The 16,941-nt window shown below is 42.5% G+C and overlaps 1 protein-coding gene across 1 annotated transcript in view; it reads left to right on the top strand.

The window, feature by feature from the left end:
- Window positions 1-16,941, top strand: part of LOC124804174 (divergent protein kinase domain 2A) — an 87,859-nt gene that overhangs the window by 52,582 nt on the left and 18,336 nt on the right. Inside the window, exon 3 of the mRNA XM_047264732.1 lies at window positions 9,530-9,657. Coding sequence (XP_047120688.1) covers window positions 9,530-9,657 — 128 coding nt within the window. The remainder of the gene's footprint in view (window positions 1-9,529; window positions 9,658-16,941) is intronic.

Genomic DNA, 16,941 nt, shown 5'->3' with positions numbered 1-16,941 from the left:
ATTTGAACGAACCAAGACGCTATATATAGCGAAAGGTTTCTCAGACTCTATTATTAAACAGACATTGGAGCTATGAGCCAATGATAATCTGGTCAACCGGGTTAGCAGCTTCCAACTCAGCACCACATGGGACACGACATTAGCAAGAATACGATGAGAGCACACTGATGGAGGCAGGATGCCGAGATCTGGCACCTGCGGCTGCCCCCTACAATGCGCCGCCATGCTGATTCTGCTCACGCCTGAGTGGCCCAACCAGTGCCAATGATACAGAGAAGCCCGTGGTCCAGCAGCTATAAAGGCCTAGTTGAGATGTGAACTGGACACTTCGCCTGAAGATGGCAAGTAAGAAACTTGCAGAAACATTGCTGGAGAATGACGCATTGACTCGGCAGTCAACCCAAGAGATTTTATCATCAGGATTTGCTGAGAAACACTGCCTTCTCATATAATTATGTCAGTCATTAAAATATGCTGTACAAAATATAATTTTTAACTTTCCTAGAATCCCAGGAACATATCATCAAAATGTGTTATGGTTTTCTTGATTCATTTCTGAAATACAGCTTTTCCCCTTGTTACCCAAATATCCATCCTACATTTAATATTTCTTAATTTCTTTTCATACTTACTATTTCCAGATTTTTTAAATTTTTTTCATGAAACATATTGTAGTAACTGTGTGTTGATGCGCACACGTTATCAACTGCGGTACTAGTAACCACTTCATCTCCTTCCAGTGAAACATTTATCCATCTGGTTAAGAGCTGCCTACAAGGAGAAAAGTATTGCTTCTTAGTCTGGGAGTAAATAATATGTTATTTTGCTAATTTCTTCATATGTGGGTACACATTCTCAATGTAATTTCTGAATAGTGGAACCATTGGGAAAAAAGCCAATGGAGCCAAGTTCTGTTTGCAAGATGATATTTATTGCACCACGTATGTATATGACATTACTGGCAAGTTTCGACTGTGACAATCACACTACACACATCAACAGTGCAAATGCATTTGAAAATGGCCACAGTAAATTCATCTCGTGTAGTAGAATTTGTCAGCCTAAGATGGTTTTTCTAAAAATGGTTGTTCACTGAGAAATTTTATTTTGCATTTTTTGACTGCTACAGAAAGATGTGGCACGACTGTTGTTTTGAAATGGTTGGTCTGGTAATCCCATTGGACATACTAATAGATCAATCAACATGATTATATGTATGTCGGGAATTATGCATTCATTCGTTGAGGTCACTAGGTGTGTTGGGGATGGGTAGGTCTGCAGCCAGCAGGTCACACAGCAAAACACTGGGCTGCCATGGACTGCCATGGCTCTCACTTCTCACCATCAACCAGTGTTTACAGCAAACTCTCTGGTGTGTCTATTCATGATGCTGCTCTACATGGTTTCCTCCTTGACTGTGATTTGGTCGTGTTACCTACTGTCTACATTTTGACTAGCATACAGACTTGCTTGTCAGACTAATGCAGTACTGTCTTCACTCATTGCTCAATTGAAGCTGCGCTTTCAGTGAATGGACCCGAGAGTCTGATTCATCTTTGAGTGCTTTCCAGTCTAATCTACAAACAGTGTTCTCCTGCACTGACATGTGAATCATTCAGTAAACTTCCAGAGTACTGTATCAGCCAAGAGTAGAAAATGCAAGATTATGTTTTGTTGTGGAAAATCGTATGCAGAAACAGTAATCTGTGAAATGGTGATTAGAGTACCACTCAACAGGGAAGTGTGTGTTCAAGCATTACAGCAATCAGATCCTTCTTTAACTGAAGTTTTGCATGTTACTAGGGTGTTCAAGAGTTCTCAAGCAGCTCAGGCTTCCATTTTCACAGACTGAGAGATATCAGAACTATTATCTTGATCGGCAACTACGGCTCCCTCTCAATTGACCAAGACTCAAACCCAGTGTTTAATGGCTTTTCCAGCCGGCCTCAGTAAAAATGTTGGAGATTGCTCAGTTGTCCAGATTGTTTTTCATTACATGCTGGATGTAATTGTACCCATTATAACGATGTCTGTCAACAATGTTTTCACCATTGTTGAATCGGAGATGTTTGTCAGAGCTGGCCGTGTATTTGAGGGTGCCAATGCAAATAAACAACACCCAAGAGTCAAGGGGAGGATCTCACCATCTTATACTATCAGCATCGGCTTGATTATTAAATGGAGGGCGTCTCTATCCTTAAAACCAGGTAGTTCTGGAATCAATCTCTAACCAAGTGACTAGCACCATTCCTTTCATTGTGGTGGCAGAACCCCTAGTGGAAAATAGATGCATGTACAGCCTTCGAATTTTCTGTCCAGTACTTGATCCAGGGAATTCAGAATGCTATTCCAAAGTGGAGTCCTTGTGTCTCCAGGATGCTCCCTTTTTCACTCCAGAACAGACAATAAGTTTTAATTTTTTCACCCACTTTACATTAGAAGAGTCAGCAGTACTGAAATTTTTCAAAGCCTGTACTTTTATGGATGGATGGCCTTAAGCCAATGTCAAATAATGTGGCAACAATTTTCCATATTTCTGTACCAATGGATGTCAAGAACAAGCTGGTTTTTATGGACAAGGTTATATATTATTCTGAATTTAACTGCCAAATTGCAACGATAGCCCACCCACTGAATCGGTCGCGGAGAAAAGGAGAATTCGCTATTGAAGGAGCCATATGAACTCTTCTCACTGATAATGGACCACATTTTGCATCCACTGATTTTCAGTGATTTTGCACCTGGAATGGAAGTTTCACCTCCCTTTAGTCAAACATTTTATGTGAACATTTAAAGCACAGATGGAAAAACCATTGACATTAATTTTTCCTCTTATCAGGTGGCACTAATCCATTATTGAATCCCAGGGGAAGTTTTGTATGGATGCTCTCATCATTCATTGTTATATCTGCTGCAGCCACCATCAGTGCAAGAAGAAGAAGAAGAAGAAGAAGAAGAAGAAGAAGCTAAATCTTTTAAGTTTGGTATCCCCATCTGGGCATGCACATTTGGGCATATGAGGCATCCTTCACTGGCACTGGAAGAATGATGTCCCAGGCAGTGAGGACCAGGCTTTCCTGGTTCTCCAACTGTGCCCATCACCCCTATTGATCTGGATCTGGATCAGTTTGCACTGAGTCTGATGTCCCACCCACCAGGCATTAGAGTGGCCTCTCTACAGTTGCCAGCACCCAAAGCCACACCCTAGCCTTCACAGTAGGCTACACTGTGGACATTTCATCATCCCAAGCTCTGATCAGGATAGTTCTGGGGGAGGGATCTTGTAAAGCCACCAGAAATATTGATTGATATACTTATGGCAATGGCAAACCACCTCCGCTAGGACCTTGCCTAGTTGGTGGTGTGTGTCTCCCGCATCGTCCCCTACGCTCCTCAGAGTATGGGACCTCATCATCATGATCATGCATACATCTGACGAGATTGCTAGGCATGCCATGAAAGGATACATCCACCACCACCACCAGAGCAATGCCAGAATACCCATAGTAGGTTTAAGGGCTCTCACGGATTGTCGTGGCTCTCACTTATCACATACAGCTGATATTTACCACAAGCTCTCTGGTTTAGCTATTGATGATGACCACATGCAGTGTGGTTTTTTCCTGGACTTATTGTTACAGACCATCAATGTTTTGGTTAGTTGACAAACTTGCCTGTCCACCTAATGTCGTACTCCTTCACTAATTGCATGACCAAAAGTTGTTTTTTCAGTGAAGAGAGCAATGTAACTTGAATACACTGATTGCTTGGTTTCTATCCAAGTGCTTCCTAGTGCTCTTCTGGACTAACATGTGAGTCATTGAACAAACAGCCAGAGTACTGCATTGACCAAAAGGTATCCACCTCTAAAAGTCTTTGGTTGGTTGGTTGACTGATTGGAGGAGGGGACCAAATAGGAAGGTCATCAGTCCCATGATCTAAGGTGGCAGAAACCAAGGTAGCAACAACACAAATAGCACAGTTCAGTCAAGGAAAAGGAAAAATGTCCAAATAAAGAAGTAAAAGGAACTTTGGAGCAGCAGGAAGAGGAAAGAACAGGAGGGGGTGGGGGGGGGGGGGTGGGGAAAACAGTGAGAATAAGGGCACCCCAGAAACACTACACATGTTGGGACACCAGTACCACCACACCATAGCATGATCATGACACAACGGGGACAACACCAGGGAAAGAAGACGTAAGAAAAGGGTAAACAAAATGGCACAAAAGACCAGACAAAATGTTGGGTAAAAGGGGGGGAGGGGATTACGCAGCCAGTGAGGAGGCAGGGGTAAGGCCTCCATAACCAATGTCAACACTAACTGAGGGGTTTCAATTCCAGAGGGAAATTCAAGGACTTAAACCTGGGAGGCCAAACCACTTTCGCAAAGAAAACCAAGAACAGACATAACCATGCACAGATCATCTGTTAACACCTGGGAAAAGGAAGATGGGAGTGCATATTTAGTAAGAAGGGCCAAAAGGCGGGGGCAGTCCCGCAAAATATGAATCACTGTGGGAGGGGCCTGCAACTACAAAGGGGCGCAGCTCATTGCAGAGTGAAAAACGATAGGTCAACCTAGTATGGCTGATGCAAAGATGGCAGAGGATGGCAGATTCACACTGGGAGAGGCAGAAGGAAGAACATCACATGGTGGGAGACTCCTTCATTGTGTGAAGTTTATTAGATGGGGGTAGCATCCCAAGAGTTGACCCATGATTGAGCAAACAGGGATTTGACATAAAGCCGCAAATCTGCACCTGCAGGGGTCGTGGAGAACCTTGGGTAGGTAGTAGCCCCCCAGCCCCAGCCAGATGATCAGCAAGTTCATGAGATGCCTACGTGGCCAGGAACCTATAGGAAATCAACCAAATAAGCAGCATTGCCAAGACTGGTGAGTAGGTCATGGCTAGCAGAGACTGAGGGATAGCAGAAGAAACACCAAGTGACTCATTGAGTCTGTACATAACAAAACTCTGTGAAGCGGAGGGCCCAATAGATGGCCATCAGTTCTGCAGGTAACATCCCACACATGGAGGCAAGAGGTGGTGTTCTGTGTCAGCATAAGACATGAAGGTATATCCCTCATGATCATCGGATTTAGAGTTGTTGCTGTAAAAAGGCAATTGCATCCTGAAACTCCTGTAAGAGTGGGCAGAACAAACAAGAGAACCCAATTGGAGCGATAGAGCCTTTCAGACCGTGGAAGAGATCTGGGGTCAGGGAATTAACCTACTGGGGGTGGTTGGGAGAGAACATGTGGAAGAGGCGGAAATCATGGTGGAGAGACACGAGGTGGAGCCCAACCAGTAAATTCACCCGAGGATGGGCAGCGTGCTGGCAACATCCTGAAGCCCTGAAAAGAATAGAATGAGAGGGGTGAGCAGGGGAATAGTGGATAGTGAAGGCATAGGAATCCATGAGCTAAGACTGCCAAACTGATAGGAGAGGGATCACACTGTCAACCAGAAGACTATCAACAAGGCTAGTGCAAAAGGCACCAGTGGCTGAATGGATACCTTGACGGTGAACCGGGTCCAAAGGAGCAGCATGAAACTTGACAACCATAGTCTATATGGGACAGTACTAATGCCTGATAAAGGCAGAGAAGTGTTGAATGACCCATGCTCCAAGGTTTGGACAAGGAAGCAGACATTGAGTTTATGAAAACTACCAACCTTCAGATGATGGATATGGGGCAATCAAGTAAGCTTATAGTCAAAAAGAAGATGTGAGAAACGGAACTGGGGGACCATGGTCAGTTATTGGGCATAGAGGTAAAGCTGCAGATCAGGATGCACCGTGGTAATTGAAAACTGTGTGAGAGTTTCCACATGGAAGTTCGCTGGATGACTCCCTGCAGCTGTTGTTCCACAGAGGCCACCAAGTGGGAGCTAACCCATATACAGAAATCATCTACATGCAGAGGCCACAAGTCTGTTAATAGGGATGAGAAAAAGTACGTCTTAATACAGAGCCCTGTGGAATGTCATTCTCATTGGTCTGTGGGGGCTGACAACAGTGCCAACCTGAACTCTGAACGACCAGTGGGACAGGAGCTGGCTAATAAAGATGGGGAGGGGGGAAATAGTACATCCAGGGGCACTGGAGGGGGGGGGGGGGGCTTTTCCTGGGACTTGTGTTTCTTCTTCTTTTCTTTCATAGGTCAAGGAGGGCAGGGCATGGAGGGAGAGCAGGCTTTTGCAAGACCCGGAACTGAAAGAGAGTGGGTGATCTTGGGGCACATGGACTGTGGGTCTCATGACCAAGTTGTGGTAGCAGAGTTTCACCATGGGAAACACCTTGGGGAGCCCCATCACTGGTGGGTGCTGAGAGGGACACTACTCCGGCAGGGAGGGGGGGGGGGGAGGCGGCAGCACTTGAAGGCAAGGGCGTGGGAACCACAGGGGAGGGGAAGAGGAGAGGGGAATGGGACTGGGGTAAGGAGAAGGGAGGAGGGGCAGAGGATGTAACAGAGGCAAAGTTAGATGTCATCGACACAGGGTGAAGTCTATCATATCTCAGATGAGCCTCGTTGTAGAATAAACAATCAAAGGCCTTATACTGCTGTGTCTTCTTTTCTTTCTTATAAAGCAGGCAATCTGTCGAGCATGGAGAGTGACAGTCATGACAATTGACACACACAGAAAACAGGGACTCCGCTCATGGAGTGGATGTACACATTCACCAGATAGAGAGTCCACCGCACAATGGGAAGACATAAATCCAAAATGCAAGCACCGAAAACGTCTATTCGGTGGTGGAACATGCAGCTTCACATCACACTGATAACTCATAACCTTGACCATCTCCAGGAGTGTGACTCCCTCAGATGCCAATCTAAAGGTGCTGGTATCGGTGCGACTGTCCTTACAACTTTTCTGGACATTCCGAACAAAATGCTTCTTCGTTCCAGATTGGCTTGGACTTCCTCATCAGCTTGAAGGATGAGATCCCTATGAAAAATGACTCTGAACCATATTCAAAGACTGATGAGGAGTAATGGTCACTGGGACATTGCCAAGATGGTCACAAGCATGAAGGGCTGCAGATTGGGTAGCAGGAGCAGTTTTGATCATCAGTGAATCCTATGGCATCTTACTTACTCTACTCTGCCAAACTTGTCTTCAATATTTTTCACAAAAAAATAATGGCTTGGTGGCAGTGAAAGTGTCCCTGTGAGCCTTGTGAAGACCAAGTAGCAGGGAAAGTGTTTCATCTGAAGCCGGTGAGCCTGGCTCTCCCCTCGGAGCGTAGCCAGGGAAGGGAAGGCTGCAGCATTATAAAAAGCAGCACGATCCATTACCGGCTGAAGAGATGGCCGTAGAAGAATGGCCAGTGTTTTGGAGATTAATATGTTTCATAGGCTCAGCATCCATCTTATTATACCACCAGTTTGATAAGGGGCTCTCCTCATGGGTGCCTCTAAGCCATAGCAAGGGCCGTTTGGCACGACGGCCATTGCCAGGATTTCCAACATCTCCGAATGACAAGCAATCACTCCTAGGCATACATGAAGAGGCAACAGCTCAAGTACCAGAAGTGTGATCTCTATGTTGTCAGGGGGCTCAGCCAGATGGGTGCATATCGGCCCCACTACATAGACTGGTTACATGTGCTGGTGACCTAGCAGGGTGGAAGGGGCCGATGATGGCTAAGAAAGAGGGGAAGGAGGGGGGTGGGGGGTGGTGGAGGAATCCGCACTGTAGATGCCAGGGAGGTCTTCTTTGAATGGATGACACTAAGGGGAGAAAATTTAGAAGTGGAATTCAAATCCCAATGGAGGAACAAAACCCCAAAAAGGAAGGATGAAAAGTATAAGGCTAGGGGAATGAAACCAGAAGCAATACAAGAAACCAGGTGGATAGCCAAGTCGACATATCTACATCTACATCTACGTGGATACTCTGCAAATCTCATTTAAGTGCCTGGCAGAGGGTTCATCAAACCACCTTCACAATTCTTTATTATCCAATCTCATATAGGGCGCAGAGAGAACAAATACCCATATCTTATGGTGATCACTTCTCCCTATGTAGGTCAGTGTCAACAAAATATTTTTGCATTTGGGGGAGAAAGTTGGTGATTGGAATTTCTTGAGAAGATTTTGTCACAACGAAAAATGCCTTTCTCTTAATGATGTTCAGCCCGAATCCTGTATCATTTCAGTGACACTCTTTCCATATTTCGCGATAATACAAAACATGCTGCCCTTCTTTGAACTTTTCCAATGTACTTCACCAGTCCTATATGGTAAGGATCCCACACCATGCAGCAATATTCTAAAAGAGGATGGACAAACGTAGCGTAGGCAGTCTTCTCAGTAGATCTGTTACACTAAGTGTTCTGCCAATAAAACGAAGCCTTTGGTTAGCCTTCCCCACAACATTTTCTTTGTGTTCCTTCCAATTTGAGTTGTTCGTAATTGTAATTTCTAGGTATTTAGTTGAATTTACGGCCTTTAGATTTGACTGCTTTATCGACATAAGTAAGAACACCGTAGAGAGGATGGAGGGGGCATAGGGAAGGAAAAAGGAAAGGAAGGAAGGGGCACGGGGAAGGAAATGCAGCCCGAGAAGGAAGAATTGGTGGGCTGCAATAGCTTGGGGACCCGTGAGCATCATGCATGAATTCACATAAAACCGTGAGACCCCTGGGGGGAGAAGTCTCTCGTTTTGCATATTTCCGCAAGAGTCAGGAACTATCACTGTTTGTGATTTATTTTGATATGATTTGTGTTTAATAAAATGTGTATTGTTAAAGAAGCAAACTTGCAGCAGGTGGATTATTACAAGACCAGCTGTAAAATTGAATGTTTGTGTATGGAAACATTTTTTGCAGAAAGGGTCTTGTGACTAAATAGTGTGCATCTGTAGAGTGTAATCCTGCCTGCTGTGATACTTGTAATAGAATATTAAAATGTTGTACGTGATTGAAAGCTGCTCCCCCCCTCCCCCCCTTTAGCTAACTTGTAAACAGCCATTTAGTTGAGACATATTTCCTGGCAGACTTGAATGTGTAGTAGCATTACCCATCTATTCACAAACCCGTCTGTAAACCAAGTTAAAGTAAGCATATCACTTATAACTGAAGAACCATTTCCCATCTTTCAGTCCTCTTTTTTTTATGAGTACTTGTTAACAATGACCAAACAAAGGCAGACAAAAATGTGTAAATACCATGCAACAGAAGATTTACAGCCACCACTAAGCTGACAGTCTCACTAGCTTTTGGTGTCAGGTGTTCCTTTGTCCACTGAAAGAGAGAAGAAATGTGCTCCTTTGTCCATTGAAAGAGAGAGAAAAGGGTTAAGACGAATTGGAGCATCACTGTGAAAGTTTTGAGAATTTATAAGGTTGTCACTTGTGGTTGCAGTTCCAAGAAACATATACAGTAGCAGCATCCAGAATAACCGTGATGCAGTTTCCACAATTTTGTCATTTTTTGAATTAGTTGGTAAACACATTTATTGGAAAAATTAAATAAAAGTTTAACATATAGTAATTGAAGCAGTCTGTCTTCTTTTACAGAAAAGCCAATTTCTTGGACATCTCAACATGTGAGTGAACTGTATGAATGCGCAAGTTGTTTCACTTTTTCACGGAGTGAAATTTGCAACCATCATATCAGTGATCATAATTTGTATGCTGTTTGCCAGGTAAGGTATATTAAATAATATGTTCTTTCTATTCATTTGTGATATGTGAAAAGTGATTTTACTGTGTTTCATTAATTATGGAAATAATAGTATTTTGTATATGGATGAGTTTATCTGTTGAGTATACTGTGCTTTGGAGTAGAAGTCACAGTGGATTTAAGCCTCCTGTAATCCACATTTATCTGTACTGAGATTAGTGCATTCTATTTTCAAATAGAAGTGACATTAGATGTAAGCATCATGTTTTTATTATAGTATAGCTATAATATGGAGCATTAGAAGCCAGAATTCACAACATGATTCAACATTGGAAAACACAAGTTGTTAACAGTGTTTCACTGAGCTGGTGTTACAAATTATTATAGTATAGCTATAATATGGAGCATTAGAAGCCAGAATTCACAACATGATTCAACATTGGAAAACACAAGTTGTTAACAGTGTTTCACTGAGCTGGTGTTACAAATATGCATAAAGACAAGATGGCTAACATGTTAAGCTGAAGTTCAGAGTATAAAGAACCTGTATGAGTTATGATCTAAATCAAGCATTGAATATATTGCAATAAAATATATGGCGCTGGAAAGAAGAAAAGCCACAGTGACATCAAAGTCATTAGAGACAGACCACTGCTTCAGTTGGACAAGTATGAGGAAGATGTAGTATCTACAGTCCTGTTGCAAATAACAAAGTACACATAACAGTGACTGGGCACTGGAGAGTATGCTCACGTGGAGAGAAACAATGGGGGAAACATTGTGCAAGGACCTTCATATGCAACATACCCCAGTGGCCATGGTGTAAGTGAGCAAGAATGGGACCAGAGATACAAGAAGCCCAGAGTTGTCTGAGTTGGTACTAAGGAGAAGAGTGCTGTTGACTACCACCAGCAGATGACAGAGGAGGAAAGAGCTACTGAGCTAACTAGACTCCATGGTGGGCACGTGCAGAGGCCAATCATTGCACACAGAATCAACCACTTGTTGGAGCCTGGGATCTTGACGGATGGCCTACACGACATGATGAGTTGTCACAGGAAGCTTATCCACAGTGTACTGCAAGTGAGGATTGATCTGGAAATGACAACTTTAGCTTCTTCAAAGGATGGGTTGGATCGTACGGCTGACAATGGTAAAGGTGGATGGATGGATGGATGGTGTACATGATGACTAAAGGCTTGTTTTTATCTGAGACTAAGTGAGTTGAGTGGCTGTCTACATTTTGGAGTCATAGGGAGAGGCTGTTCAGTGTTTCTGTGAGCTAAGACAACTCAAAGCCCATATTAAGAAGCATCAATTGCCAGAACAAGATGTTTGCTTGATGTGAAGATATTGAGGTACTGCAGTGACTTTAGCGACACCTTTATGTGGGCAGACACTCTGTTGCAGGGTGCTCATCAAACATAAGAAACATCCTTTTTTTTCACAACTCATTCAAAATATGAGTTATGTCCACTGTGTTAGGAAGAAATTTTAAATAAAACTGACTTTGTCCAGAAATGATTGGAGTTCCTTCAGGTTATGCAGTTTAGGGAGGTTATTGATTGTTGCTGCATGGTTCTTCATAGGATTGATGCTATCCTTCAAAAGAAGGTGGCCAAAATATTTAGTTTCTGTCTGAAGAACTTTTAGTTTTGCAGACTGCATATAAGGCCTGGCAATTGCAATAATCTGAAGGTTAGTGATATGTTGTTGCCATGAGGAATCCTTGACAATGATGTTATCAAGATGGTTTGCTCAGTATTAACTGTTCCAAAAATCTCTAGAAAGTGGTGCATGCACTTGCAGTGCCAAACAACAGCTGTGTATAATGGTACAACCCAAAGTGTGTGTTGATGACCGTTACTGTTTGAGGATTGAGAGCGGAAGTTGCAGGTGTGCCTCTGCCAAGTCAGTTTTTGACAAACACTTACCACTTACCAAATGCTTGAGTATTTCTTCTGGGTAGGGAATGTGGTAGATATCCACCACTGACTGGATGTTAATGGTAGACGTAAAATTCTTGCACAAACAAAGTGTCCCCATAGGCTTTCAGATAACAACCAGAGACATAGCCCACTGTTTGTAAGGAACAGCTTCAACAATACCCAGGCCAACCACCTACCCAATTGTTCCTAAACACTGGCCGAGAGAACAAACAGAATAGGCTGAGCATGACAAATTTGGGGACAGCTGTTGGTTTAAGGGTGATGATTGCCTCGTAGTCCTTCATGTGGGCCTTGTAGCCCTTTACAGCACCCAATACAGGTGTAAACAAGACCCAGTCTGATGGCAGATGTCATCTAATGCCTAGAATGGTATGGAGTCAGAAATAAGATGCAGAGCATTCTGAATTTGACATCTGAAAACTGTGAGTCCATCAATATCAAAATATGTTTTCAGATATCACACTTACGGTGGCCAGAATATGTAACTGCCCACACAACATGCTCATACTCAACATTGATTGTGAACTGGCCTTGAACAAGAATCAGCTGATTGCTGTAACTGATCAAATGATGAACAGTGGAGGGGAGAGAATGGTGACCCCAGTACTGATCAGAAAATGGAATGGCTGTTTCCAAATTGGCAGTGTAATATAAATCTTGCTGGGAACTCTGGGCTCCTAGATGAGCACCAGTATGACACTATGAACCTCCAAGTACTCCATGACCAAGGACTCGCCATGTGGGAAGCCATGACAGACAAACATCACATGGCTTTGTTTATGGCAAGTGGCACACCACACACACCAATGTGGGTAGCGACAATGGGTGTTTGTTTGGAAACAATCAGGATATCAGAGAAAACTATGTTGGGAAGAGCCACAATCCCACAGTGAATGGTGCAAACAGAAGGAAACAGCAAGGGTGTTTGATGAATTATACTGTTGCTGTGGTACCGAACACATCGCTGCTACTCCCACTATGTCCACAACCTGTTTAGTTGCAGTCTGTGACACTTTGAACACCTGAGTGAAAGTTAGGATCTTCTTGCTGTGGGGTCATGCAAACATAATGCCTCCCAATGCATCTCTTTGTTTGGAGCAGAACAGGCAAAGATGTTGCATATCAGAGTGTCAGCATAGTACTTAACAATGAGCACACCTAAATCTGCGCTTCTGACTTAACCTTGGACATCGGCTTCCCATGCCAGACATAATAGCCCAGTTTCTGTTGTCATAGTGAATGTCCATTTGGGTTCAAAATGGTTCAAATGGCTGTGAGCACTATGGGACTTAACATCTGAGGTCATCAGTCCCTTAGAACTTGGAACTACTTAAACCTAATTAACCTAAGGACATCACACACATCCATGCCCGAGGCAGGATTCGAACCTGCGACCGTAGCAGTCACGCGGTTCCGGACTGAAGCGCCTAGAGCCGCTCGGCCACTGCGGCTGGCCTGTCCATTTGGGAAGTCACATTGTGGATTTGCTTATGGTAATAATCATCGAGCAACTCACACATTTCAGAAAATGACAATACCTCAAGATCTGTTAATAGAGTGAGTTTGTGAAGCAAATGAAGTGCTTCATACTCAGTGCAAGACAAGAAAGTTGTATCCTCTACCTGAAATGGCACATAATCTGCTGCAAATGCCACTTGTACAGGTCTCCTTCTTCCTTCACCTCTTGGAATGATGAAGAAGGTGGGGCATTGGTGATTGTCCCAAGGGTAGATGCAGAAGGACTGTGGCACTCTGCAAAGACGCAAGCAACTGACAGAGCATGCTATTGTCACCATTCAAGTTGCTGCTTTTGTAACAACTGAACCAATGCCAGACCCAGTGTACTTATGTAACATGCTAGAAACAAAATGACCTTATCACCAGAAACTGTAGTACATACAGTCTTATTGCATATAAAAAAAGTACACAGTGAATATAACTGCAGTGATTGAGCACCAGAGACTACACACACATGGACAGAAACAGTGGGAAAAACAGTCCGAGCCAAGTCTGGTAACAAGCAAGTTCATTATAACATATCACTGAACAATCCTAACTGGCATGTAGAACCTTTACAGAGTGTGAAAAATGTAAGAGAGGGCGGGCCATATTACTGGTGTGCGGCCATCCCTGCTCGGCCAGTGTTCGTGCTCGTAGCAAGTGATGCAGACAGACCTTTCATTTTGTTCTCTCACTATTGGCACTACATGTGAACTCTGTGGGTGTGATGGCTGCAGCATAAGTGGACGCACCACAGAAGAAAACCAGTATTTCCTTTACTGAAGGTACTATCTCAGCACGTTTCAGAAGTCATTCGGGATAGCAGGGCAAATCTGTATCAAGTTATTTGGCTGGCGATTGGAAAACCAATCCTCTCAGATATAATTTAAGTGTATTAACTATTTTTTTTGTTCAATATGTCTTGCAGCCTTTGTGTAGTTGATAAATGACATTATGAAGAAGAACAGGCCGGTCGGAGTGGCCGAGCGGTTCTAGGCGCTTCAGTCTGGAGCCACGTGACTGCTACGGTCGTAAATTCAAATCCTGCCCTGGGCATGGTTGTGTGTGATGTCCTTAGGTTAGTTAGGTTTAAGTAGTTTTAAGTTCTAGGGGACTGATGACCTCAGATGTTAAGTCCCATAGAGCTCAGAGCTATTTTGAAGAAGGACATGGCTGCTTGCTTCTTATATTTGTATTTCTCTTAACTATTATTGAGGTACACACTCATTGTAAGTAATCATACATTTTATTTTTATGCTTTAATAGAATTTTTATGGAAAGTTCTGATAATTTAATCTGCTTTCCAGCATGTCTTCGTATTGGTGTGAATGAGGCTAATTGTGTTTTATAATAGCCTCATTCATAGCAAAATGATGATGTACATAGCACAATTAACCTCATTCATACCAATATGAGGACATTCTGGAAAGCAGATAAAATTAAAAGACCGTCTCCATAAACATAGGCAAAAATCTGTGTAAGCATAGAACTGAAAGACAAGACCACTGACGACGAGTAGTAGCCTTATACCAGTCTGGACAAATAAAAATATAGAAAGCGAGCAGCATTATCATTGTCTATGTATAAAAATAATGCTATTTATTAACTGTTGTGCCACTTCACTTTGAATGGCTTTTGGAAATCTGAAGAAGTCTTTGACCTTGTGGTGAGGATGATCTATTGATGAAAGTTGGTGGTTGTATGGATATAACTCAACAACTCATCTCAAATGACCAAGACTGTTTGTGAGGTTACTACTCTCTCTCTCTCTCTCTCTCTCTCTCTCTCTCTCTCTCTCTCTCTCTCTCTCTCAGCTGCCCAACACACAGTATGGTGGCATGTGTAGCATTGCTGTCAAGCATTGTATACAGAGGAGCATGGGCAGGAGCACACATCTATGCATTATGCTATTCAAGTAGCTATACAGTGTACAACATGTACATTATCCAAAATTTTTTTTTTAACATGGTTTATGTTGACAGATGTAAAAAAAAAAAAAAAAAAAAAAAAGTTTCATTCCCTACTTAACCTCTTAGATGTTGAGTGATTTTTACTTTCTAAAGTAACTTGTGTTTTTTCTCATTATTTCCATAACAAAAATCATCGAAATTGCTTCAGCAGTTTAGTCGTGAAAATGTAACAGACAGAGTTACTATTGCATTTATAATATTAGTATTGATGATAAAACTTTAAATTACAATATGTTTTTTGGTGATCCAATTTTCATGAAATAAAGCCTATATGTTGCCCCCTAAGATATGTTCAATTTACTCATGAAAACCCCATGAAAATTCTTCCAGTAGTTTCTGAGATTTGTGAGTTCAGATGGTTGTGATGGTGTTAGATTAACCTGTAAATCATATCTTTATGTCTGTGATCTGATTTTGATGAAGTAAAGCCTGAAATTGCCATAAGCTACACCACAGTTGCCTGTGAATACCCTATGAAAATTTGTCTAGTAGTTTTGGAGATAAGCACTTTCAGACAGACAGACATGACGGTTCTACATAAAATTTAAGTCTTGATATATTGTTTTTCCATAATTTAATTTTAATTAAATGAAGCCTATACAGTGCCTCAAGCTATGCTCAAGTTAACTGTGAAGCCAGTGGAAATTTATATTGTAGTTTTAGAGATTAGCGTGATCAGACAGAAGACACGAGGATTTTACAGTTTTATTGTTAGTATAGATACAGGGTGACAATTATTGAACTATATGGGAAAAAATGTAAATTAGTTACAAATTACAGTGTAAACACACTTGATTCAACATGTAAACATCACTGCAGATATTCAGATTTAGGTTATGACATGTTCGATATGCCTGCCATCCTTGGTGATGATGTGGCACAGACAAATAGTGAAATTCTGCATGACCCACTGAAGTGTCAGAACATCAGTGCTGTCAATGACATCCTGTATTGCTGTTTTCAGCTCAGCAGTGGTTTTGGCGTTATTGCTATACATTTTGTTGTTAATATAAACCCACAAAAAGGAGTCACATGTATTCAGATCTGGAGAATATGGCAGCCAATCGAGGTCCATGCCAGTGGCCTCTGGGTACCCCAGAGCCAGAATGTGGTCTCAAAAGTGTTCCTCCAGGACATCAAATACTCTCCTGCTTCAATGGGATCAAGTGCTGTCTTGCATGAACCACATCTTGTGGGAATCAGGGCCATTTTGGATAATGGGGATGAAATCATTTTCCAAAACCTTCACATACCTTTCAGTTGTCAACGTGCCATCAAGGTTTATTGCACAGATTATTCTGTGACTGGACATTGCACACTACACAGTCACCTGTTGAGGGTGAAGAACTTCTTTATCATGAAATGTGGATTCTCAGATCCCCAAATGAGCCAGTTTTGCGTATTGACAAACCCTTCCAAATGAAAGTGGGTTTTGTTGCTAAACTGAACCATATTCAAATCAAAGTACTGTTCGTCAGTTCTGTGAACAGTAGTGTTGGTGAAACACAACCTCTGTTCCATGGCCATGGGACTGAATGGCTGATGGGTTTGAATTTTGTATGGGTAGAGATGCGGATCTTCAACGGCAATTTGTTGCAGTGTCTCCCAGTTGATTTACACCAGTTGTGCAGCTCATCTTATCAATTTCTTGGGGCCAGTTTGAAACAAAGCATGTGTCTTCTTGATGTTTCCAGGCATTTTCACCGTCTTTGGATGACCAACACATTCATCACAAACACTACCCATTCTCTCAAACTTGCAAATGAAATTCTTGATTGTTAGCACATTTGTACCAATTGTCTTCAGCTTGAACTCACTCACAAAATTCCTCTTAGCCACAGTTGGACTGTTATTGCTCACATAGTAGGTCTTCATACTCAGCTGAGC

This window comes from Schistocerca piceifrons, chromosome 1, assembly GCF_021461385.2.
Source record: "Schistocerca piceifrons isolate TAMUIC-IGC-003096 chromosome 1, iqSchPice1.1, whole genome shotgun sequence".
Taxonomy (NCBI): domain Eukaryota; kingdom Metazoa; phylum Arthropoda; class Insecta; order Orthoptera; family Acrididae; genus Schistocerca; species Schistocerca piceifrons.
This window is presented reverse-complemented; position numbering and strand designations above follow the sequence as displayed.